Source organism: Danio rerio, chromosome 14, assembly GCF_052040795.2.
Source record: "Danio rerio strain M-AB ecotype USA chromosome 14, GRCz13ab, whole genome shotgun sequence".
NCBI lineage: Eukaryota > Metazoa > Chordata > Actinopteri > Cypriniformes > Danionidae > Danio > Danio rerio.
Genome location: NC_141034.1, coordinates 7,222,430 through 7,248,932, shown reverse-complemented (window position 1 = coordinate 7,248,932; position 26,503 = coordinate 7,222,430). Strand labels below are relative to the sequence as shown.

Sequence of the window (26,503 nt, the reverse complement as noted above, 5' to 3'; positions counted from 1 at the left end):
AAAGATCCTGAAAGCAAAGAAGGTCAAGATGCTCCAGGATTGGACAACCCAGTCACCTGATATGAATATTATTGAGCATGTCTGGGGTAAGATGGAGAAGAAATTGAAGATGAATCCAACGATTCCAATTCCTATATGGGCCATTTAATGCAAAGATTTGGCACTAATGGCAAAGTGTAATCTGAATGTGAGCCCAATGTGGCCCAAAAAATGATAAATTTAGCCCAAATTATGGAGGACAAATGTGGGCCACAGTTGGCAAAAATGTGGCATAGTCATTTAAGAGTAATCTGGGTCTAAACCTAAAGTGGCTCACACGTGTAGGTGCAAATGTGGCCCAGTTAACTTAAGACATATGTGGACCACATAGACTAAAGTGGCATCATGGAGAAAAGTGTTTGCTTTAGTGTGCTCATAGCCCTGAACCTCTTAATGTAAATTTTCTTTTGGGCTGCTGTAACTTTGAAGAACTTTGCTTGAAAAGTGTATTCATTACAGCAAATAAAATGAAGTGAGGCACAACCTTTGATGAAATAATATAATTCACTGATGCTTACCAATGTTTAATTCATTATTAATAGGCCAGATTTGGGCCAGAATAAAAGCAAATTGTGATCAAGAACAGGGTCAGTTCTGGTTCATTCGGTTAAATTCTGGCTAATATGTGGGTTTTGCTTTGGCTTATTTGTGGCCCATATCTGAAAAACAGGATCGGACCGCCCAAGTGCAATCATTCCTTTCAGTATGTGGTCCAGATGTAAGTGTCTGGTGTGGGCCGGATCTGGGCCAGAATAAAAGCAAACTGTGGCCTACAATAGGGTCAGTTCTGATTTATTTAGTTGAATTCTGGCTAATATGTTGTATTTCTATGGCTTAATTGTGGCCTAGATATGGCAAACAGGAGCGGATCACCCAAGTGCCATCATTCCATGAGCATGCGGTATGTGGGCCGGATTTGAGCCGCATGAATTTTGCTAGCTGGGTATATTCTATACTGTACATTATTTCTGTTAAGTGACAAGACTTTTGTCTAAGCAAAGCCAGACTTTACTGTCTTAATTAAATAATTAAAAATCAAGGCTTGATCATGTTTAATTTTAGTAAAATAAACGTAATCTAGAAGCATTTGCCTTTCAAATTAGCCACTTCTGATACCAAATGATCAACTAGAAGTCAAGTTATTATTAGCTGTTCCTGAAACTTGGATAGGCGACAAGACTTTTGTCAGGTAGTGTACACTGTTAGTGGTGTAATTGTTGCTCACCATCACACTTCTAATGTTGCATTTTTTATTGATCTAATCCCTAATATTGTTTGTTTGTTCTCTTGCAGTGATCTAACGTGTGGCATGACGTCTGTACATATTGATGTGATATATATATTGCAATTTTATACCGCTTTTTTGTTTACATTTTATAAAGACAAGAGACTTTGATAAACATTCATCAGTGTTATTTTTGGACTAAACCTCTTTTTTATTTGAATTTTGGGAGCGCTGATTAATGAATGTCCATTTGAGCTATAGAATACACTTTTTTTCCTCTCGATTTCCTGGAGCACAGTGTTATTCAGCTGCCTGTATGTTGCATGGCATGCCGGAGCAAGCAATACAAGTATTTCGCATCACATTCCACATTATCTTTCTGAAGGAACAGGGAATGATCCAGAAACTCAAGAGGAAACGTCTTTCCCAGCCCTGATGTTCTTCAAGAGCCTCCAAAAGGAGTTTTCATGACTTTATAGTCACTCGAGGTGACGGCATCTCAATAACGTTGGTTAATATTGACTGTCCTCAATGCACAGGTGGAATGAGGGGCGCAGAAACCCTTTCTATGGTCAATACTTTTCACAGAGGATCATAACAGAGATGTTGGACGATCAGGGCTTCATGGATGCAGCTGCTCTGAGGGAAAGCAAGTCTTGCATAAGACGTGGAGATGATTTACAGAACAGCTCAGTTTTGTTTTGTTTTTGAGAATATTGACGAACAGTAATTTATAATGATTGATTTCTTATGTTACTGTTTTATGTGTGTTTTTAAAGCATTTTAAACCATAATCAAAAACACCAGACTTAAACACATACAAAAGCTGAGTTCAGGACGGCGAGCATTATTTTTTTTGATTTTATTGATATTATTATATATGCTGTTAGACATTGTATTGTATTTTTGCGGTAACAATTTACCGCAACTGCCCCTTTACAGTAACTTACGTGTAAATGTGTTTTACAGTAGCAGGAAGCAGTAAAATAAGCAAGAAAAATAGCTTTACCGCAACTTCTTTTAATGGTGAAATGCCCTTTACTACATTTTAATTTTACAATTTGACAATTTTACAGTAGTTTTACTGTAATTTACTTACATTTGGTATTGGTATTAGTATTTACTGAGATTATCATTAACTGTCTCAATTTTGTGTTCAACTACAGTATAGCAGTACTTTGATTACAGTAGATTACCGCAAATTCCTAATATGCAGTAAGTTACTGTTAAATTTTTATAATTACCCTTAATTGATAGCATATTACAGTAGTGAACTGTTAAGAGTGCATGTGGTATTTTACTGGGCGTTTTTGCAGTAAATTACTGTAAAACAAATTGCGGCAAAGTTTAACAGTGTACTCAAGTACTTTGATTACAGGAGGATACCGCAAACTCCTAATCTGCAGTAAGTTACTGTAAAAGTAACCCATTAAAGAACGCATATTACAAGAATACATGTGGTATTTTACTGGCCGATTTTGCAGTAAATTACTGTAAAGAAATTGCGGCAAAGTTTAACAGTGTACTCAAGTATTTTGATTACAGTAGAATACCGCAAATTCCTCACATGCAGTAAGTTACTGTAAAAGTTACCCATAATAAAATGCATATTACAAGAATGTAGGTGGTATTTTACTGGGCTTTTTTACAGTAAATATCTAAAATAAAATGCGGCAAAGTCTTACAGTGTACTCAAGTATTTTGATTATGGTAGGAAACCACAAATTTCTAATATGCAGTAAGTTACTGTAAAAGTTACCCATAATTGAATGCATATTACAGAAGTGAACTGTTAAGAATGCATGTGGTATTTTACTGGGTGTTTTTTTGTAAATTACTGTAAAGAAACTGCGGCAAAGTCTAACAGTGTACTCGAGTACTTTGATTACAGTAGGATATCGCAAATTCCTGATATGCAGTAAGTTACTGTAAAAGTTACCCATAATAGAGCGCATATTATATGTATGTGGTATTTTGTAGGTGGTATTTTACTGTCCGTTTTTACAGTAAATATCTAAAAAAAAATTGCAGGAAAATCTAACAGTGTACTCAAGTATTTGGAGCGCATGTTACAGTAGTGAACTGTAAAGAATGTATGTGGTATTTTACTGGGCGTATTTGCAGTAAATAACGATAAAATCTAACTGTAAGGGAAAGTTCATCCAAAAAAAAAATAATAATAATAACATTAGCTGTTAATTTACTTAGATTTACATAACATTGTCAAGTCAGTGGCTATTTAGAGTCAAAAAACATATACAGGCAAAGCTAAATTAATGCGCATTGCTAATTTAGCGTTTTTTATAATTGACGGAAGTTGGTATATTTATAGTAAATATAAATTTTTTGGGTGAACTATCGCTTTAACAGACCAATCGGTGATAAAAAATTAGATTATTAAATCAGCGCAACAATAGTGTTATATATTCTATCTGATCATTTTTGTTTCTTAAATACTACTGCATTTACGTTTCATTGCTCGTATTTGTTGTGATGCTTTGTATGATATATGTTAACTGTGACTACCTGCCGTTGATTTTTGACGTCACAACTCTCGACACGTATTCCATATTATTGTTCGAAGTAATTTATGTGTTATACTGATGTTTGTTTGGTTGTTTGAAGATGGCGAGTTTTTGTAACCTCAATATCGCCATCTGGAGGACTCAAGTTTAAAGCCGTTTTTAAATTTATTATATTTTACAGCATGAAAGCAAATGAAACCTTCGAGATTCCGCTTTATCGATCTCATTTTCTTTCTCAGAATTGAACGCAGAGAAAAGACATCCAGAAGAGATGTTTTGGTTTTTCTTTAAAGATGTTTTAGCATGTTCTGCATACATTTCCATTATAGAGTTCCCGCTTCTTCAGGGGGATATCGAACGATAAACATAAGCTTTTCTCAAATACTTATTGTTAATAATCAAATAACCAGTGGTCAGTACATATAAACGTTTTTATTTGTGTAACAAACATTTCAGTTCCTAATTTTTATAAGCCTCACGTAGTTTAAATTGGATTTACGTAGTTGTATAGATTGACCAATAGAACTATGGTTACAAAACCGAATTTTTAAAACCTTTTTTGTTTATTGACTTTTAAATTTCTATTTTCCTTCCTGTAAAAGAATGTTTTATTTTTAAAAACATTGAAAAGTTTGCTGCTGACTCAGTATTTGTATTTAATAGTTGATATGGGTGAAGGAAACACTCCTACCACTTGCCTGACAGCAATCACATGCATTCTGTGCTTTTGAAAGTGTTTTATAAAATACAAATTAAAGTTTGTTACTATAGTAAGCGTCACTTGTCTTTCCTCAGACTTTGGTCTTGGTCATAAACACAGTTTCTGGTCTTCTCTTTGTTTGCATGAATATTGTTTAGCTTGGTAATGTCACGTAAAATCAAGAATGCAGTTGGAATGCCAAAATAATGAAAACATTTGAGTTTACTTACTTCATTCTCGCGTCAAATCAGCTTCAATCGCACGTCAAATTTACTTCAGTACAGACGCGGATTCACAGTATGGGCAGGGCTTCTGTCTGCCCAGTGACTTAGCTTTGTTGCTAAATGGCTAATATGGATTTTATGAAGAAAATAACCGTGTTTATGTGCTTTATGAAGGCTGAAAAACAGCGTCAATATGTTTAGGGCCGTGTCTGAGTCCACTAGATCCTTTCAGAAGTGCACCCAGCTCTATGAGCTCATAGTCTTCTGCAGAAACTGAACCTGGATGACGGAGGCTTTCAGCGGTGCTTCTGACCGAGCTGAGCCCAGTTTGATGAACTGTTGTCTTTGCCGGAAGGTGTATTTCCCCACAGGACACCAACAGGCGCTACGTCACAATCACACCCCCACAAGAGAAAGCTCCTAATTGGTTAATGCGGCGCGAATGTCCGCTTAAGTTCAGATTTTGAACTTGAGCGTTTTTTGCTTCAAACGCGCAAAACGCTCAATTCGTGCTACACCAATCACGCATATTACACCAATCGCTCGTGCCATTCACGCAATTTGCGTGATTCACGCCGTGCTATTCACACGTATCGTGCCGCAGGATGTCTATTTGCTCATTTGCATTGACTTAACATGTAAATCACTTGAACTCGACACTTCTTCCATGTCTGGTGTGAACACAGCATTGGACATTTTATTGTATTTTTGCTGGTAACATAAATGGTAACAATATTGCCAGCAAGTGACTATAACTGCCCCTTTACAGTAACTTACCTGTAAATGTGTTTTGCAGTAGCAGGGCCCTACCACAATTTCATTTTTTTTTTTAACCGTAAAATAGTCACTGCAACTTCTTTTTATGGTAAAATGCCCTTTACCACATTTTGATTTTACAGTATGACAATTCTTACAGTAGTTTTATTGTAATTTAATTACATTCTACACTAGCAGTACAGAACTTTTTTATTCATCAACTGTCTTCAACTACAGTATAGCAGTACTTGATTACAGTAGAATACTGCAAACTCCTAATATGCAGAAAGTTACAGTAAAGGTTTTAAAATTACCCAGAATGCAGAGCATATTACAGTAGTGAACTGTCAAGAACATTTGTGGTATTTTACTAGCCATTTTTGAATAACAATTTACCGCAACTGCCCCTTTACAGTAACTTAAATGTGTTTTACAGTAGCAGGAAGCAGTAAAATAAGCAAGACAAATAGCTTTACCGCAACTTCTTTTAATGGTGAAATGCTCTTTACTACATTTTAATTTTACAATATGACAATTTTACAGTAGTTTTACTGTAATTTACTTACATTTTACATTGGTATTAGTATTTACTGAGTTTATCAATAACTGTATCATTTTTGTGTTCAACTACAGTATGGCAGTAATTTGATTACAGTAGATTACTGCAAATTCCTAATATGCAGTAAGTTACTGTTAAATTTTTATAATTACCCTTAATTGATAGCATATTACAGTAGTGAACTGTTAAGAGTGCATGTGGTATTTTACTGGGCGTTTTTGCAGTAAATTACTGTAAAACAAATTGCGGCAAAGTTTAACAGTGTACTCAAGTACTTTGATTACAGGAGGATACCGCAAACTCCTAATCTGCAGTAAGTTACTGTAAAAGTAACCCATTAAAGAACGCATATTACAAGAATACATGTGGTATTTTACTGGCCGATTTTACAGTAAATTACTGTAAAGAAATTGCAGCAAAGTTTAACAGTGTACTCAAGTATTTTGATTACAGTAGAAAACCGCAAATTCCTGACATGCAGTAAGTTACTGTAAAAGTTACCCATAATAAAATGCATATAACAAGAATGTAGGTGGTATTTTACTGGGCGTTTTTTTCAGTAAATACCTCAAATAAAATGCGGCAAAGTCTTACAGTGTACTCAAGTATTTTGATTACGGTAGGAAACCACAAATTTCTAATATGCAGTAAGTTACTGTAAAAGTTACCCATAATTGAATGCATATTACAGTAGTGAACTGTTAAGAATGCATGTGGTATTTTACTGGGTGTTTTTTTGTAAATTACTGTAAAGAAATTGCGGCAAAGTCTAATAGTGTACTCGAGTACTTTGATTACAGTAGGCTATCGCAAATTCCTGATATGCAGTAAGTTACTGTAAAAGTTACCCATAATAGAGCGCATATTATATGTATGTGGTATTTTGTAGGTGGTATTTTACTGGCCGTTTTTACAGTAAATATCTAAAAAAAAATTGCAGGAAAATCTAACAGTGTACTCAAGTATTTGGAGCGCATGTTACAGTAGTGAACTGTAAAGAATGTATGTGGTATTTTACTGAGCGTATTTGCAGTAAATAACGGTAAAATCTAACTGTAAGGGAAAGTTCATCCAAAAAAAAAAAGAATAATAATAACATTAGCTGTTAATTTACTTAGATTTACATAACATTGTCAAGTCAGTGGCTAATTAGTGTCAAAAAACATATATAGGCAAAGCTAAATTAATGCGCATTGCTAATTTAGCGTTTTTTATAATTGACGGAAGTTGGTATATTTATAGTAAATATAAATTTTTTGGGTGAACTATCGCTTTAACAGACCAATCGGTGATAAAAATTTTGATTATTAAATCAGCGCAACAACAGTGTTATATATTCTATCTGTTCATTTTGTATTTCTTAAATACTACTGCATTTACGTTTCATTGCTCGTATTTGTTGTGATGCTTTGTATGATATATGTTAACTGTGACTACCTGCCGTTGATTTTTGACGTCACAATTCTCGACACGTATTCCATATTATTGTTCGAAGTAATTTATGTGTTATACTGATGTTTGTTTGGTTGTTTGAAGATGGCGAGATTTTGTAACCTCAATATTGCCATCTGGAGGACTCAAGTTTAAAGCCGTTTTAAATTTGTTATATTTTACAGCATGAAAGCAAATGAAACCTTCGAGATTCCGCTTTATCGATCTCATTTTCTTTCTCAGAATTGAACGCAGAGAAAAGACATCCAGAAGAGATGTTTTGGTTTTTCTTTAAAGATGTTTTAGCATGTTCTGCATACATTTCCATTATAGAGTTCCCGCTTCTTCAGGGGGATATCGAACGATAAACATAAGCTTTTCTCAAATACTTATTGTTAATAATCAAATAACCAGTGGTCAGTACATATAAACGTTTTTATTTGTGTAACAAACATTTCAGTTCCTAATTTTTATAAGCCTCACGTAGTTTAAATTGGATTTACGTAGTTGTATAGATTGACCAATAGAACTATGGTTACAAAACCGAATTTTCAAAACCTTTTTTGTTTATTGACTTTTAAATTTCTATTTTCCTTCCTGTAGAAGAATGTTTTATTTTTAAAAACATTGTAAAGTTTGCTACTGACTCAGTATTTGTATTTAATAGTTGATATGGGTGAGGGAAACACTCCTACCACTTGCCTGACAGCAATCACATGCATTCTGTGCTTTTGAAAGTGTTTTATAAAATACAAATTAAAGTTTGTTACTATAGTAAGCGTCACTTGTCTTTCCTCAGACTTTGGTCTTGGTCATAAACACAGTTTCTGGTCTTCTCTTTGTTTGCATGAATATTGTTTAGCTTGGTAATGTCACGTAAAATCAAGAATGCAGTTGGAATGCCAAAATAATGAAAACATTTGAGTTTACTTACTTCATTCTCGCGTCAAATCAGCTTCAATCGCACGTCAAATTTACTTCAGTACAGACGCGGATTCACAGTATGGGCAGGGCTTCTGTCTGCCCAGTGACTTAGCTTTGTTGCTAAATGGCTAATATGGATTTTATGAAGAAAATAACCGTGTTTATGTGCTTTATGAAGGCTGAAAAACAGCGTCAATATGTTTAGGGCCGTGTCTGAGTCCACTAGATCCTTTCAGAAGTGCACCCAGCTCTATGAGCTCATAGTCTTCTGCAGAAACTGAACCTGGATGACGGAGGCTTTCAGCGGTGCTTCTGACCGAGCTGAGCCCAGTTTGATGAACTGTTGTCTTTGCCGGAAGGTGTATTTCCCCACAGGACACCAACAGGCGCTACGTCACAATCACACCCCCACAAGAGAAAGCTCCTAATTGGTTAATGCGGCGCGAATGTCCGCTTAAGTTCAGATTTTGAACTTGAGCGTTTTTTGCTTCAAACGCGCAAAACGCTCAATTCGTGCTACACCAATCACGCATATTACACCAATCGCTCGTGCCATTCACGCAATTTGCGTGATTCACGCCGTGCTATTCACACGTATCGTGCCGCAGGATGTCTATTTGCTCATTTGCATTGACTTAACATGTAAATCACTTGAACTCGACACTTCTTCCATGTCTGGTGTGAACACAGCATTGGACATTTTATTGTATTTTTGCTGGTAACATAAATGGTAACAATATTGCCAGCAAGTGACTATAACTGCCCCTTTACAGTAACTTACCTGTAAATGTGTTTTGCAGTAGCAGGGCCCTACCACAATTTCATTTTTTTTTTTAACCGTAAAATAGTCACTGCAACTTCTTTTTATGGTAAAATGCCCTTTACCACATTTTGATTTTACAGTATGACAATTCTTACAGTAGTTTTATTGTAATTTAATTACATTCTACACTAGCAGTACAGAACTTTTTTATTCATCAACTGTCTTCAACTACAGTATAGCAGTACTTGATTACAGTAGAATACTGCAAACTCCTAATATGCAGAAAGTTACAGTAAAGGTTTTAAAATTACCCAGAATGCAGAGCATATTACAGTAGTGAACTGTCAAGAACATTTGTGGTATTTTACTAGCCATTTTTGAATAACAATTTACCGCAACTGCCCCTTTACAGTAACTTAAATGTGTTTTACAGTAGCAGGAAGCAGTAAAATAAGCAAGACAAATAGCTTTACCGCAACTTCTTTTAATGGTGAAATGCTCTTTACTACATTTTAATTTTACAATATGACAATTTTACAGTAGTTTTACTGTAATTTACTTACATTTTACATTGGTATTAGTATTTACTGAGTTTATCAATAACTGTATCATTTTTGTGTTCAACTACAGTATGGCAGTAATTTGATTACAGTAGATTACTGCAAATTCCTAATATGCAGTAAGTTACTGTTAAATTTTTATAATTACCCTTAATTGATAGCATATTACAGTAGTGAACTGTTAAGAGTGCATGTGGTATTTTACTGGGCGTTTTTGCAGTAAATTACTGTAAAACAAATTGCGGCAAAGTTTAACAGTGTACTCAAGTACTTTGATTACAGGAGGATACCGCAAACTCCTAATCTGCAGTAAGTTACTGTAAAAGTAACCCATTAAAGAACGCATATTACAAGAATACATGTGGTATTTTACTGGCCGATTTTACAGTAAATTACTGTAAAGAAATTGCAGCAAAGTTTAACAGTGTACTCAAGTATTTTGATTACAGTAGAAAACCGCAAATTCCTGACATGCAGTAAGTTACTGTAAAAGTTACCCATAATAAAATGCATATAACAAGAATGTAGGTGGTATTTTACTGGGCGTTTTTTTCAGTAAATACCTCAAATAAAATGCGGCAAAGTCTTACAGTGTACTCAAGTATTTTGATTACGGTAGGAAACCACAAATTTCTAATATGCAGTAAGTTACTGTAAAAGTTACCCATAATTGAATATTACAGAGCATATTACAGTAGTGAACTGTCAAGAACATTTGTGGTATTTTACTAGCCATTTTTGCAGTAAATAACTAAAATTGCGACAGTTAACAGTGTACTCAAGTTAGTTGATTACAGTATAATACCGCAAACTCCTGATGTGCAGTAAGTTACTGTAAAAGTTTTTAAATGACCCACAATGCAGTGCATATTACAGTAGTGAACTGTAAAAAATGTATGTGGCATTTTACAAGGCAGTTTTGCAGTAAATAACTAAAATTCCTGCAAAACCTAACAGTGTGGTTTTGCGTTAAACCTGTGTGCTGCTTACGTTCGTAAATAAATCAAATATCACAACCAAACGTTTTCATTGTGCTTGTCAGCAATGTTTTATTACAGGAATCAAATACTCGAACTGAGCGTTATGGAACAGATAATATGATAACTATGCAACACGTGACTGGTGTTAAAATGGTTTGGCCTGAGATGCAAAAGCCACTTCGGTTTACAAAATTGAAGATAATCATATAAAAGAAAAAGAAAACAAACTACAAATTGAGCACAGAGTGGAATATTGTAAAGCCAAAATATTTCCACTACAAATATACAAAAACAGCTAAACGATTCCAGCTTCGGCATACACAGCAAACCTTCGAAATAGTACTTGGCTGTTGTGTGCGATAATGTACAATACACAAAAAGTATACAGGGGGGGAAAATATGTGTGTGAAACCCAGTGATAGGAATGAGATGCTTTCAGCATGCTGATACAAACGATGCTGTAGCTTATTGCACACGGGGAACACACCACAGAAATCACCAGCTCAATCTGATGTCATCCATTAATAAAGTAATAATCTGCATTAAAAGAACACCACTTTTTTTAAGAAAAAGGCTAATTTTACAACTTAGAGTTGATTAGTTGAGTTTTACTATTTTAAACCTATTCAGCCAATCTCGGGGTCTGGCGGTAGCACTTAGCTTAGCATAAATCATTGAATTGGATTAGACCAATAGCATTTCGCTCAAAAAAAATTATTTATTTTTCATGTCGATAGGGTTAGGAACTATACTCTTATTCTTGCGTAATAATACAATTCCTAGCCAGATCGGGGAACTACACTCTCATTCTGGTGTAATAACACAGTTCCTAGCCTTATCGGGGAACTATACTCTCATTCTGGTGTAATAATAGAATTCTTAGCTTTATCGTGGAACTATGATCTCATTCTGGTGTAATAATAGAGTTCCTAGCCATATCAGGGATCTATACTCTTATTCTGGTGTTATAATAGAGTTCCAAGACATAATGGAGACCTATACTCTCATTCTGGTGTAATAATAAGAGTTCTTAGCCATATCGTGGAACTATACTCTCATTCTGGTGTAATAATAGAGTTCCAAGCCATATCGGCGAACTATACTCTCATTCTGGTGTAATAATAGAGTTCTTAGCCATATCAGGGATCTATACTCTCATTCTGGTGTAATAATAGAGTTACAAGCCATATCAGGGGTCTATACTCTTATTCTGGTGTTATAATATAGTTCCTAGCCATATCGGCGAACTATACTCTCATTCTGGTGTAATAATAGAGTTCTTAGCCATATCAGGGATCTATACTCTCATTCTGGTGTAATAATAAAGTTACAAGCCATATCAGGGGTCTATACTCTTATTCTGGTGTTATAATATAGTTCCTAGCCATATCGGCGAACTATACTCTCATTCTGGTTTAATAATAGAGTTCCTAGCCATATCAGGGATCTATACTCTCATTCTGGCTTAATAATATAGTTCCAAGGCATATCGAGGAACTATACTCTCGTTCTGGTGTAATAATAGAGTTCCAAGACATATCAGGGGTCTATACTCTTATTCTGGTGTTATAGTTCCTAGGCATATCGGGGAACTATACTCTCATTCTGGTGTAATAATAGAGTTCTTAGCCATACCTAGGAACTATACTCTCATTCTGGTGAAAGAATAGAGTTCCTAGCCATATCAGTCTTGAAAATAGCAACTTCCGTTTTCCGTTAACAGAAAAGTCAAGCTTTAAATAGCAAAATTATAACTTATTTTTACATTTTTTAGCGAGATGCCAACGGTCCATTCCTATTCAATTATTTATGCTAAGCTAAGCTAAAAGTGCTCCTGTTAAACCCAGATATCGACTGAATGGATTGAAAAATGGTAAAACTCAACTATTAAACTTCAGATGACTTGTAAAAATGAGCCTAGCTGCAAAAAAAGTGCAGAGTTTCTCTAAACAAAACAAATCACAAAAACGGCACTTAAACATGTTTCAGCTACGTGGAAAAATGGATACCTGACAGTGTCTAGTCAATTCTGACCTTAAGATTGCATGTTGTGTTGTTTGCGACAGTATGTTACGCTATTGATGTGCTTAATAACCACAACGAACTGCTGTCACTGGTAAAACTCCATGAATCGAATGAAAATGTAGTTATTACACCATAAGCTTTTGAAAATGGACCACAAAACTCGGAATTACTGTTAACGGATGAACTGGTGATGAACGCATCTCACATCTATTTCGAAATTAAAGCGAATCTGTAAATATGCATATTCAGATTTTCTATCTGTTACCACAGTTAATTGAGAGCATTTACTTTGTCAGAGCATATAGTAATAATAATAATAAAAACAAATCGAAATGTACAGAAAAAAAGTGTTCAATCGGTTACTATAATAGGAAAGGGAGATAAAAATAACTATCGAGGATGTTTGGCACTAATTGTAGAGATTCTACATCTCTAATCTAATTTAAGGGGTAATTCTATTTAAGTTATGTGCCGAAAAAGATGCGTTTTGAATGTGTGTGTGGCTACTCACACATTTAAACAGCAGTAAGAGTGGGATCTGTCAGTTTTGGAGAGGAAGCTTGAGAGAAAAGTGTGTGTGTGTGTGTGTGTGTGTGTGTGTGTGTGTGTGAGTATGGAGTTCAGAAACCGGAGGGGGTGAGAATGTTCATGTCTCTGTGTCTCAGTCTGTGAGAGGTTTTCTTGGCCTCCTCGCCGCTCATCTCGATCTTAGGAGATTTGAAGTTGGCGGGATCTTCAACGCTCAGGTTTATTTGGGTCTTGAGGGCATCCATCGTGTTGGACTTCTGAAGCCCAAAGAAAGACTGCAGAGGAAATCCCCCTGTATTGAAGAAAAGAAAAAAAATTCACATTAAGGCACAATCCTGGCCTTATTTATTTTATATACCCCTATTCACGATATACAAATAATTTAAAAGTGTATTCATTCAATTGAGCACATGAGTTTTAGGCTATTCCTATTTTAGAATTAGTTTCGAAGTTTAACTTTAACAAAGAGGAACAGATACTGTAATTATTGTATTGTTCTTTATTTGTTCATGTTAGAAAATACATTCACTAACAAACTAATGAAACCTTATAGTAAAGTGTGACTGTTTTCCTTTTGCAACCAGTTACATTCATTTAAAAAGTAACTGACTACCATAATTTAAGTTCGCAATGACACTCATACGGTGTACCTGGAAAGTCTTCACAGTGCTTCACTGTTTCCACATTTTTTATGTTACAGCCTTATTCCAAAATGGATTAAATTCATTTATTTCCTCAACATTCTACACACGACACATATAACAAAACACAATCACATATACAGAAGTATTCACAGCCTTTGCGGTGAAGCTCTAAATTGAGCTCAGGTACATTCTGTTTCCACTGATCATTCTTTTGAGATGCTTCAGCAGCTTAATTGGAGTTCACCTGTGGTAAATTCAGTTGATTGGACATGATTTGAAAAGGCTTACACCTGTCTATATAAGGGCCCAGGGTTGACAGTGCATGTCAAAGCACAAACCAAGCATGAAGACAAAGGAATTGTCTGTCGACCTCTGAGACAGGATTGTCTCGAGGCACAAGGCTGGGGAAGGTTTCTGCTGCTCTGAAAGTTTTAATGAGCACAGCGGCCTCTATCATCCATAAGTGGAAGATGTTAGAACCACCAGGACTCTTCCTAGAGCTGGCCTGCCATCTAAGCTGAGTGATCGAGGGAGAAGGGGCTTAGTCACTGAGGTAATCAATAACCCGATGGTCACTCTATCTGAGGTCCACCATTCTTCTGTGGAGAGAGGAGAATCTTAGAGAAGGACAACCATCTGTGCAGAAATCAACCAATCAGGCCTGTAGGGTAGAGTGGCCAGTGAAGCATGGTGGTGGCAGCATCATGCTGTAGAGATGTTTTTAGCAGCAGGAACTGGAAGACTATTCAGGATAGAGGCAAAAATGAATGCAGCAATGTACAGAGACATCCTGAATGAAAACCTGCTTCAGAGTGACCTCAGACTGGGGCGATGGTTCATCTTTCAGCAGGACGATGATTCAAAGCACATGGCCAAAAATATCAATGGAGTGGCTTCACAACAACTCGGTGAATGTGCTTGAGTGGCCCAGCCCATTACACTTCATAAAAGCAGTCTGGAGAAACAAATATTGACTCACACTCTCCCTTTGTACATGTCATCGGAGGAGGAAAGCCCCGCCCATTAGTGACGATCTGAACCTCATTAGCATAAACTTACCTGAGTAAAAAGCATTCATTCATTCATTCATTTAATTTCTTGTCGGCTTTGTCCTTTTATGAATCCGGGGTCGCCACAGCGGAATGAACCGCCAACTTATCCAGCAAGTTTTTACGCAGCGGATGCACTTCCAGCTGCAACCAATCTCTGGGAAACATCCACACACACATTCACACATACACTATGGACAATTTAGCCTACCCAATTCACCTGTACCGCATGTCTTTGGACTGTGGGGGAAACCGGAGCACCCGGAGGAAACCCACGCGAAGGCAGGGAGAACATGCAAACTCTACACAGAAACGCCAACTGAGCCGAGGTTCGAACCAGCGACCTTCTTGCTGTGAGGCGACAGCACTACCTACTGCGCCACTGCCTCGCCGAGTGAAAAGCAGCCATCTGCTATTAGAGTTTTTGTGATGTACCTGCTAAAGATAATGTCAGCGACTGAGAAGCATTATAAGTGTCGAGTTTTGATCCTTTTTAGCGTTTTGACATTTTCTATAACAGTTTTCAACATTTAAAAAAAATTGCTCATATAAAAAAAAGTTTACATGAAAGCAATTCTGAATATAGTTGCGAAGTATAATTTTTAACTCAGAGTCGCAGAAAACTAGCTTTAAAACAGTAGTCTTTATCCAAATTAAGCACATTTTATTTTTCTGTTTCTAGCTCACACCAAGGCCTGCACCGTCACAATCTAATTTGAAAAAAGATTTGAATAATTCATTTAGGTATAATTAAATTAAGAATTAATTAATTTGAGATTTGATTCAGAATTGCTAAACAATCATGTTGCATCCATAAACTGATTATTCCACCACCCCTAGTGTTTTAGCAATTACCTTTCTTGTTTTCACATTCGACAGTCCTCCCTCAAAACAGCAGGAAAAAACCCTTTTGCAAATATACTGAAATGGGTGGTTCATGACACTTTTGAAACACTAGGGGCTTTGTGTGATAATGCAGAGGAAGAGGAGGCCAAACAGGATGCGAAGTAAAGTGGGGTTTGGGTTGGCTTGATCCCACTGTGAAAGATGTCAAAATAAGATGAATGGGGGTGAGCCCTTTACTAGTGAAAAATAGTTTTCACTGATCTGTATCTTAAAAAATTATATTAATAATTCAAATAATGGATAATATAAATATACATTTGACCACCCCTAGAATGGTTTACACCATTGTAAATGCATAAAATCGCACCAATCAATCTATATGTGAATTCAACAGTCATTCAACAGTCTGAAACCGGCAGATCTAGAGCACCGATATACACCGTGAGTGTTTACAAGACACTTTTATTGTAAAACAGTTGTTTTTTTTCTAAATATAGCCTAAAAGTGAAGTAAAAATAGATGCATAGTTTGTATAGTTTCACCTACAATAACCTCTGAAAGAGCTAATCAGAGGTTACTGTAGGTCAGAATACACTAAATATCCCTCAAAACACTAAAAACTTCAATACATTTTAATAAAAAGTATATGTATCTTAAATAAATACTTAAATTTGACTCACTGACACATGTATTACATAAACTATCATTGACCCCCAAATTGTCAATATATAATTCGCACCCTGAGGCCAAACTATCACCGTGAGGGCAAATCATCAGATAACATGTACTGAATTTTAGGATGTGTTGCATGTGAATAGCAGACCTACACTGGTCTATTACATCGTTGAGGAAAGATATTTAAAATTTTTACCAGGGGTGTTTGTTTCTGATCCTGGGTCAGTGGGGGATTTTTGCACGATGGGCCGCACACCGAAGAAGCTCCATCGCTCTCCTCCTCGTCCACCTCCTTCATTACCACCCATAGAAACGCTTGCGACGAGACTGCTGGACTCAAACAGAGTATTAGGGGAGAGGACTCTGGCTAAACCAGTGCCTGCTGGAGGACAAAAAGAAAAAGATTATGAAGATTATCAAGAGAAAGATTTAGAGAGGCACTATACATTGTTTAAGCATTGCGTTAAAAGCAAAAATCCATATTGTCGGCTCATTTACAAGTCACCTAGAGTTAAACAGTTACGTTTAACCAATTCAGACAATCTAAGGGTTTGCCAAGAGCTCTTTTAGCTTAGCATAAATTATTGAGGCACAATTATCTAACTCAGGACTGTCTTCACCTAGCTAGAGACTATATTCAGGCACTGCACAATATCACTGCGCCTGCTGCAGCCATGGTACGACAGCAAAGTTCCTTGATTATTAAACCAGAATGAGTATATAGTTCCAAGAATAGCAACTTTCATTTTCCACTGATCTTAGTACATGATTTATTTATAGAATAGTCAAGCTTTAAATAGGAAAATTATGAAAACTCGATTTGAAAATTTCTAAGCAAGATGCTAATGGTCTAATCCGATTCAATAGTTTATGCTAAGCTAAACTAAAAGTGCTCCCACCAGACCGAGAGTGCTCTGTTAAGGCTTGTTACTTTAATAACATTTCAAGTAATGCATTTAGTTCTAAGAAATGACAACATATGCTGCTTTTTTATTTTGCATTATGACCTGGATAATGTTTACATTCCCTAGAGAAAGTATGCTAATGGTCTAATCAGACTCAATAGTTTATGCTAAGCTAAGCTAAAAGTGCTCCCGCCAAACCCAGAGGGCTCCGTTATGGCTCATTACTTTAATAACATTTTTAAAGCAATGCATTCAGCTCCATGAAACGACGACATATGCAGCTTATTTACATTTGATTATGACCTAAATAATGTTTAAATTCCCAGAGAAAGTAGTACTATTTGTATTTTTGCTGTAAGATTATTTTAACTGCATTATATTTTAGGCATATTTTGCACTTAACTTTAAAGTTACCCCAATCATTCTACAACTATCAGTTGTTTCCAAAAAAGATAGCTCCGGTATATGATTCTGACGGTATGATTGCCTTGGATAAAAATATCATGGTTTCACAGTATTGTGCTTACTGCTCTAAAATATGCTCTTTTTGAATGTCTGGGTAAAAAACAAAAACCTTTTTCCCCTTTGAACACAATATATTTTATTATGAAAAACATTTGAAATATTTTGGAGCAGTAAACATTTCAGGCTAAATGAATAAAATAAATCATTGACTTTTGCTGTCTTCATTATTACAATTTAAAACAGCATCTTTTCTGCTGGAGATCCTGTTGTCCTAGAAAACTAAAAATATCTTACATAAACCGTGGGAATGGTATAACAGAACATTTTGGTGGCTTTAAAACCTTAACTTTTCCAAACCTCGGTATACCCTGAAAACTGGTGTCGTCCCATGCCTAGGCAGGGTTTAAATTTTGCTCATCATTTCCTTGTAGCAAACTAATGGTAAAAGGGGTGTGGTCATGAATATTGTGAATGAAGTCATCAAGCAAATGATAAAAAAACAAAAAAGACTTTGAAAAACCAAAACAAAAAAATTCAGTGGAGCATATAGCAGGGATGATTTGTTCATCTAAAAAACAAAAATGCACTAGCAAAACAACAAACACTGTAAATTCTGATTTCACACAAGCTTTAAACTGTCTGTATTGACAAATAATTGATTATGAAACAGTGTTTCCACCTGTGCTTGGTGTTTAGGTTTGAGGGGAGGGACAAAGTGATGGACGGTGCTGATGTTGAAAGCTTGTCCTCTCTGAAGTCCTCGTTTAGCATCTTCAACTCCTATTAAAAAAAAAAGGCAAAGTTTAAAATGTAACCTTTGCTGTGCCATAAAAAGCACAAGACAATATGACAATTTTCTATTACTTTAACGAATAATAAAGATAACATATGGTAAACACTGGTTTATATAAAAAAAAAATTTATTTATTTTTTTTTTATTAGAAGATACAAAAAGGTACACAATTTGAGATGACACAAATACAAAAACTATGAAACAATAACAAAAAACAACAACAACAATACAGTCAAATATACTGGCAGGTGCGGGTGTTTGTGCATGTGTGCATGTATATGTGTGTGCATGTAAAGGAAACTTGGTAAACAGTTCAGAGTACATACAAAAGGTACAGTAACATTCACTCAATGAAGCAAGTAACATATTATATATATATTATAAATATATATATATATAAATATATATATATAAATATATATATATATATATATATATATATATATATATATATATATATATATATATATATATATATATATATATATATATATATATATAAACGAAAAAAAAACAGATATAAAGAAACCAGTCAGTGATGAGTGATGACAGTAAACAAGCAAGAGAGGACAACAGCAATAATCATCATCATCAACAACAACAACAACCACTACAATGATAATAATAAGAATAAATCAAAAGTACTACAATAACTACTACTACAGAGAGCTTCTAATGTTATGGCTATTACTACTGCTACTACAGCCACAACCACTACTACTACTACAAAAATGTCTGCTACAACTACTGATACCATTACAATGACTACTACATCTACTACTGATACTACTACAGCAATGCCTGCTACTACAACATCTTCATTAACGTCTACTACTTCTGATACTACTACACCGACAACGACTACTAATACTACTACTACTACACATCCACTACCTCTGATACCACTATACCAACGACATCTACTACTACAAATACTACTTCAAAAAATAAATAAATAAATAAATAAATAACCCAACTATAACCACTACTACGACTATGACTACTACTACAACAACTACAGCAACCTGAATAATGACAGTTTTAGAAAAACTTGTAAAAATGATAATGAGGAGATAACAGGACAAGTCAGGACAGTAGTAATAATAATAATGATAACAAAAGTAGAAGTACTAATATTAATGAAAATAGTGAGGAGGTGGGGTGGGGTTGGGAATTCAGGTAGAGGACAAATAATAATAATAATTAGTAGGAAAAGGAAAAAGAAGAAATAGAAGATTAGAGAAGAAAGTAAAAAAGGAAAGCAAAGAAAGAGTAGAAGAAGAAAAGGAAAATAAAAAAGCAAGTGGAAACAAATTGCAGCAGACAAAACAATGAGAATATTAAGAGAAAAAACATTACTATAATAATGGTAATATACTCAAAGAAAAGAATTATATTGAAAAGAAGAATTTAGGTAACACTATGATGAATTATTAATAAAAATGTATTTATGTAAACGATTTGAAACTTGACCATTTATCTATCATCATCCAAACAACTTACACAATAAAAAAGGGGAAACAAAAATCCATACCAAGAACCTCAGATATCAACTATATTGGAAAAAAACAATAAATCGGTGTTTTAGATTGGGGTAAAGCTGAGGTTATATTCACAGTCTGACTTTCTCCTTAATCTAATTTCAGAAAAGTATTGTTTGCAAATTCTTAATAGGGATATCATATAGTACCAATGACAATCTAAATAAAACATTGTTCACAGTCCATTAAATAGTGGTAATGTTGTTATTAAGTCATATTTACATGCGATTTCAGACAGTATTCAAACAATCTTGGTAAACAAACAGGGACCACTTCACAACCCTAATGGTCAAAACTTACTACCGTTTAAAAAAATGAACGAATGTGTGCACATAAAACCCTTTATTGAAGTAAATTTTGTTTTATATTCTCATTTTTATGACTTTCTCCTAAATAATTATTTCAGAAAAGCATTTTTGTAAATTCTAAATAGTGAAATCATATTAGCAGCTAAAGACTATCACAGTAATTTACAACATTCACAATTAATTAAATAGAGCTAATGTTGTTTTGAAGTCCTGTGTACACTTCAAGTACCATGGTAAATAATATAAGGTGTGTGTCACAAGTTGTCACAGAACGAATGTGCAAATATAAAACCAATTTTAACGTTTCCTTAGTGCGTTTATTGAGGTAAATTTGGTTTTATATTCACACACTCGTCGGAATTTCTCTTTAATAATTACTTCTGAAAAGTATTCTTTGTAAATTCTAAATAGTGAAATCATATTAGCAGCCAAAGACTGTCACAGTACAACATTGTTCACAGTCAATTAAATAGTGCTAATGTTGTTTTGAAGTCCTGTGTACACTTCAAATGTTCAAAGTAACCATGGTAAACAATATAGGTAGCGTGTCACAAGTTGTCACTGAACGAATGCGCGAATAAAACACCAACTTTAAAGATATCTCAGTGCGTTTTAGCACTAAAGCTTAGCATTCATATCACCAGTCTGACATCATCCAACGTTAGCTGTTCGCACCTTGCTAACTGCTCGTATATAACAACAAACCACCAAAGGGAATATAATAATAGCGCATGTCAACATTAATCGATTTCTTCTAATGTATATTTGTATTTACAGAACGTCAAACGTCCTATTTAATGTTAAACTGGCTGCAGTCCAAGCACTAGAAGCTTCGAGCGCTGATAAACAGGCCGTTGTTTACAAGACAGAACCCACCTTTTCCGCGCTATAGCTCGTTTATTATCCGATCCAGCGGGGTCATCCATTTGCTCCATGATTATTAAATTAAATATTCGCTGTTGATATGCTGATCAAGGCGGAAAATCACCGAAATTTTTAGGTTAAAGGCCTTTTTTAAGCGAACGTACGATTATCAGGGACAACAAGAACAAGGCGTACGGCCAAAATGACGGACAGGAAGTTCAAGGTTGTAGAGTAAAAGTCCCCTTCTTGCTGGCGAATGAGGGCGTTGACTTCCGGCACACCTCCAGCAGAGCCCAATGAAACCATAAGGACGTTTTATGGTATGTTTTGATGGCTGAGCACGAAAATAAAATATAGTTCATGACAAAAAATACGAATGGTCATGCACATATTTTCTATTAATGACCAGCACGTCATGTGGAGGATATAAACTAGATATTTTCCATATAAAATTGAAGTCCTTCATGCATCTACACTTTATAATGTTATTGTCTTGTTTTTTCTTTGTCTTCCTTTTTATGGAAAATATATTTTGTTTTTTCGCCATATCTAACACACATCTGTGACCGAGATTTGTTGATAAAAAAGTGGAGTTAAACATTTTCAGAGGGATATGCAGTTTTGATGGTCTTTGTCGGAAATATATTTGTGAATTTCATATATTTAGACTGCTTTAAGCAATAATGAGTCATATATTTAGGCTATTTCAATTCTGTTTATCCCATTAAGGTAATTATATTTTAGAGATTTTATGTTCTTATAAATTTCATACAATGGTATACACAATCTGACAAAAGTCTTGTCCTTGTTCCCAGTTGTAAGAGCGACAAATAATAGCTTGACTTCTAGTTGATCATTTGGAAAAGTAGCAGAGGGTAATTTTTTTTTTTTGATGATTCATCTGTTGAGCTGCATTCCAATCATCACAGATACTGCAGAAAACCTACTACTGGAACCAGCATGGACTCAAGATACTCACTAGAAATTAGTCAAGTTTGTTGAAGGAAAAATCATGGTTTGGGGTTACATTCAGTATGGGGGCGTGAGAGAGATCTGCAGAGTGGATGAAAACATCAACAGCCTGAGGTATCAAGACATTAGTGCTGCCCATTACATTACAAACCACAGGTGAGGGCAAATTCTCCAGCAGGATAGCGCTCCTTCTCATACTTCAGCCTCCACATCAAAGTTTCTGAAAGCAAAGAAGGTCAAGGTGCTCCAGGATTGGCCAGCCCAGTCACCAGAAATGAACATTATTGAGCATGTCTGGAATAAGATGGAGGAGGCATTAAAGATGAATCCAAAGAATCTTGATGAGCTCTGGGAGTCCTGCAAGAACGCTTTCTTTACCATTCCAGATGACTTTATTAATAAGTTATTTGAGTAATTGCAGAGATGTATGGATGCAGTCCTCCAAGCTCATGGTAGTCATACACAATATTAATACTTTTTCCACTGCAGCATGACTCTTTATTTTATACTGTACATTATTTCTGTTTTGTGACAAGACTTTTGTCTAAGCAAAGTCAGACCTTACTGTCTTAAATTATTAAAAATCAAGGCATGATCGTATTTTATTTTGGTAAAATAAGCGTAATAGAGGCCTTTGCCTTTCATATAAGCCACTTCTGATATTAAATGATCAACTAGAATAATAATAATTCCACAAATTCAAGCATTTATTAAGACAAAAAAAAATGACAACAATGTTAACAGATGGGATTTTTTATTTATTTATGATGTGACATGGAAGGCACTGCATTGCATCATATTTTGCATAGGACCACCTCTTTACTTATGAGAAATTAAAGTTAAGCAGAATTTAAATTAAAGTGACTCTTTTCTGATCCCTATGCGGATATTTGCAAAAGCAATCCACCTTCACATTTAAAACAGATCAATATTTTCTTTCTTAACCGTTTTATCCATGAAAAAAAAACAATTTTAAGGCGCTGTTGCATTCAACACTATGAATAAATAACTTTTCAACAACAACAACATAAAAAAAACAAACAGAAATCAAGTACATCGGTCATAGTTCTCCAAACAAATTATGTAAGAAGAAATTATAATCGTCCAGAGTTTTCCCCCCAAATGACTTACAAACAAAGAATATGTATTAAAAAAAATAAGATTGACATTTTTATAGGTTATTTAAACCTAAATACATTCCCTGGGTTAATTAATGCCCTTATTTAAAACATGAAAAGAACATTTTAATCAAGCGTTATCAAAAAAGGCAGTTTAGGAATTCAGAACCAAAGCACCATGAGTAATATGAACAGATTCTTATCCAGCAAAATTGCAAACACCCTTTGAGACAGGTTACTTGATCTTATTAACATATATACAGTACAGTATACTATAAATAGTATATGACTACACAGAATTTAAGGTTAAAAAAGAGCCCAGTATATACAGTTTGTGTTTCTGGACTATTATTGCTATGAAAACAATCTCCAGTACTTTTATTCCCCAAGTACAGCTCTACAATAGTATTAAACTAAATTGTACCAACAGTGCAAGTTAGTTCATGACTAGACGAAGACGATTTTCACTATTTATATGATTTAGCTACATTGTGATGCGTGCAAAAGAATCAAGGTTTCATATTCTGGAGCAAGATATTCTTTTGGGTGACCCATGCTGTTATTGTATAATAATGCCATATACATCGTCCAGTTTTCTTTTTCTTTTCTCTGAGGTCTCTAATGAAACTGCAACATACTGTTTGGCACAGGAATAGTGGAACGGCACCTCCCAAAACACTGAAGTGAGAGTCTGACCTTCGTTCTGTGTTCAGGTCAGTAATGTGGTCATCACTTTGACACAGTTGTTTGGTCACTCTTAAAGACGTCTTAAAGGTGCAGAGGTGATTGATGTAGCGCTCGGCGAGCTTCACTGCAACTCAGCTCTTTCCAGAAACTTCTTTTTGGAACCTAAAACAAAGTCAAATCAAGTCTTACGAATTCTAATTTATGACAAAAATGTAATAATATAAAATTACATTCATTCATTTATCATTCATTTTTATCAGTTTATCCGGGGCCGGGTCACAAGGGCAACAGTCTCAGGAGAGAACTCCAGACTTCCCTCTCATCAGACATTTCCTCCAGCTCGTCTGGGGGATCCTGAGGCGTTTCGAGTCCAACCGAAAGACATAGTTACTCCAGCATGTCCTGGGTCTCCCCCAAGGCCTCCTGCGGGTGGGACATGCCTGGAACACCTCCCTAGATAAGCCTCCAGGAGGCATCTGAAAATGCCAGAGTCGACTCAGCTGGCTTCTCTCGATGTGGAGGAGCAGCGGCTGTACTCTGAGCTCCTCCTGAGTGACAGAGTTCTTCACATTATCTATAAGGGTGCGCCCTACCACACTGCAATAGAAACTCATTTCGGCCGCCTGTATCTAAGATCTTGTCCTTTCGGCTCAGCTCAACAGGCCGGTACATTGACCGTATTACTGCTGCCGCAGCACCAATCTCGAACCTGAAGATGGTAAACTACCTTTTTCTGGGGAAGCACCATGTCCTCGAACTTGGAGGTGCAGATTCTCATCCCAGTCGCGTCACACTTGGCAGCCCCAGTGCATGCTGAAGGTCCATGTCGGATGAAGCCAACAGAACATCATCATCTGCGAATAACAGAGATGAAATTCTGTGGTCCCCGAACCGGACACCCTCCGTCCCAAGGCTGCGCATAGAAATTCTGTCAATAACAATCATGAACAGAACCGGTGAACCGGTGAAGAGCACCCCTGCTGGAGTCCAACATTCACTGGAAACAAGTCTAACTTATTGCCGGCAATGCGAACCAAACTCCTGCTCTGGGGTACATTTCCCAAAGCCATCATTAGCCAACAAAGGTCGCAAGTTCCGTCGTTACAAGCATAGTGTGTTGATTTGCCGTATCCAAAATCCGTCACTCCTATGAACATTTGCAAACTGCGTCGCAATCTTGATAGCTTGCAACTACAGCTCTGCAGCTGTAGTTTGAAACGTAGTTCCTGGCTGTGTTCTATTCCCACTTATCCCCCCTATACCCAATTCAATTAGAACCTTCTAACATTTAAACTTTGAATAATTAAAAATAAAAAATAAAATAAAAAAAAAAGGTGTAATTTGCCTTCAAACTATTTTTACAGTTCAGTTTTAGCGATCGTCATGTTTACAATTGTGCTCCCTTCGCAGTGCACTTTGAAAGCATTAATGTCATTTTGAACACAGCCTCAAGCGAAAGCTTTAGGTGACCTATTATTTAAAAGCGGAATTTATATTACGTCTCCAAAGCTTGTGAAAACAAAACGCATACATTAATTATTTTAATTTATAGTGGGTTATTTATTATCTGTACTGTATATGACATGGACATGCCGGTTAGAACTTTCTGCAGTGGTTACAAGTGTCAAATTGTAAAAGTAGACTTAATAATATACTTAAAAAAACTACTTAATAATAATAATAATAATAATAATAATAATAATAATAACATGAATAATTATCATCATCATCATAATCATTAATATTATTAATATTTTTATTAAATAAAGATTTTTTTCATTTCTAATACATAGTAATATAAATAATAATAATAATTATCATCATCATCCTCATGATCATCTCTAGTATTATTAATATTATTATTAAAATATGATTTTTTTCATTTCCTAAAAAATAATAAATAATAAATTTCATTTTATAATAAATCGCCTCAGTATTTATTTATTCATATGATTTATCTATGATATTAGAATACGTGTTAGCTTTTGTAAGTGATTTGCTTTAGAATAGGACATATCATTCTAAGTAATATTTGTAAAGGAAACTTATATGTGCCATTGACATATATTTCAGTTAATATAGAAAACGAGTGCATGTTTTAACCAAAACCAATATGGGATTTCATTTAAATGAGTGTTTGTGTAAAACAATATAATTTGTACAAAGAAATGATGGGGCTCTTCTGTGAAGAAGTAGTTCCTCCGCCCCGTTTAGATTGTCATTATGGGCGTTTTACGTTATAACTAACATTAGAAGCGATGGATCTGCGATAAAGAAACTATGCGTTTTGGGAAACACTCGTCACTACATCGTTCTTTTCCCAAATGATGCATCGTACCATGATAGTTCAGCAGTGAGTTACGTCGTTGTTCAGAAATCGCACCCCTGTTCATTTGG

General features: G+C 35.3%; 3 protein-coding genes and 1 long non-coding RNA gene across 10 annotated transcripts in view; 2 read left to right on the top strand and 2 right to left on the bottom strand.

Annotated features, from left to right (window-relative positions):
• col23a1a (collagen type XXIII alpha 1 chain a) overlaps nt 1-4,559 on the top strand; it is a 65,972-nt gene extending 61,413 nt beyond the window's left edge. Inside the window, exon 27 of the mRNA XM_087280954.1 lies at nt 1,650-4,559. Within this exon, the coding sequence (XP_087137080.1) occupies nt 1,650-1,700 (51 nt within the window). The 3' untranslated portion in view covers nt 1,701-4,559. The remainder of the gene's footprint in view (nt 1-1,649) is intronic.
• The window catches only part of adam19b (ADAM metallopeptidase domain 19b), a 248,445-nt gene that overhangs the window by 157,729 nt on the left and 64,213 nt on the right, over nt 1-26,503 (bottom strand). For 3 of the 4 annotated variants that reach the window (XM_087281061.1, XM_087281062.1, XM_087281063.1), the window contains one exon: nt 23,039-24,268. The exons of the other annotated variant lie outside the window; for it this stretch is intronic. In XM_087281061.1, coding sequence (XP_087137187.1) covers nt 24,238-24,268 — 31 coding nt within the window. In that variant the 3' untranslated portion in view covers nt 23,039-24,237. Of the gene's footprint in view, nt 1-23,038; nt 24,269-26,503 lie in introns of those variants that run through there. 4 annotated transcript variants of the gene reach the window in all.
• LOC147833842 (uncharacterized) lies at nt 5,890-13,418 on the top strand. The gene is made up of 3 exons (XR_015507112.1): nt 5,890-9,482; nt 10,405-11,762; nt 12,112-13,418. It is a non-coding gene; the product is annotated as an uncharacterized LOC147833842 (long non-coding RNA).
• si:dkeyp-44a8.2 lies at nt 10,730-21,549 on the bottom strand. Of its 4 annotated transcripts, none has more exons than XR_015507108.1 (5): nt 21,342-21,549; nt 18,503-18,603; nt 16,650-16,835; nt 12,090-13,531; nt 10,730-11,740 (listed from the first exon to the last, which is right to left on the bottom strand). XR_015507108.1 is itself a non-coding variant. In XM_087281234.1 (4 exons), exons 3-4 carry the CDS (start codon nt 16,759-16,761, stop codon nt 13,332-13,334), a joined length of 312 nt encoding a protein of 103 aa, XP_087137360.1. In that variant the 5' UTR covers nt 16,762-16,835; nt 18,503-18,603; nt 21,342-21,549; the 3' UTR covers nt 10,730-13,331. The 4 variants fall into 4 exon arrangements, 2 of the variants coding, with proteins under 2 accessions (XP_087137360.1, XP_087137361.1); XR_015507109.1 differs by having other exon boundaries at nt 16,650-16,832; XM_087281234.1 differs by having other exon boundaries at nt 10,730-13,531.

Excerpts from the sequence above, each read along its gene's own strand:
- si:dkeyp-44a8.2 (XM_087281234.1), bottom strand. The coding sequence starts at position 16,761 with ATGGGTGGTAATGAAGGAGGTGGACGAGGAGGAGAGCGATGGAGCTTC. Across the intron at positions 13,532-16,649 it reads ATCAGAAACAAACACCCCTG|GGGGATTTCCTCTGCAGTCT; the intron begins GTAAAAATTTTA and ends TCTTCAATACAG.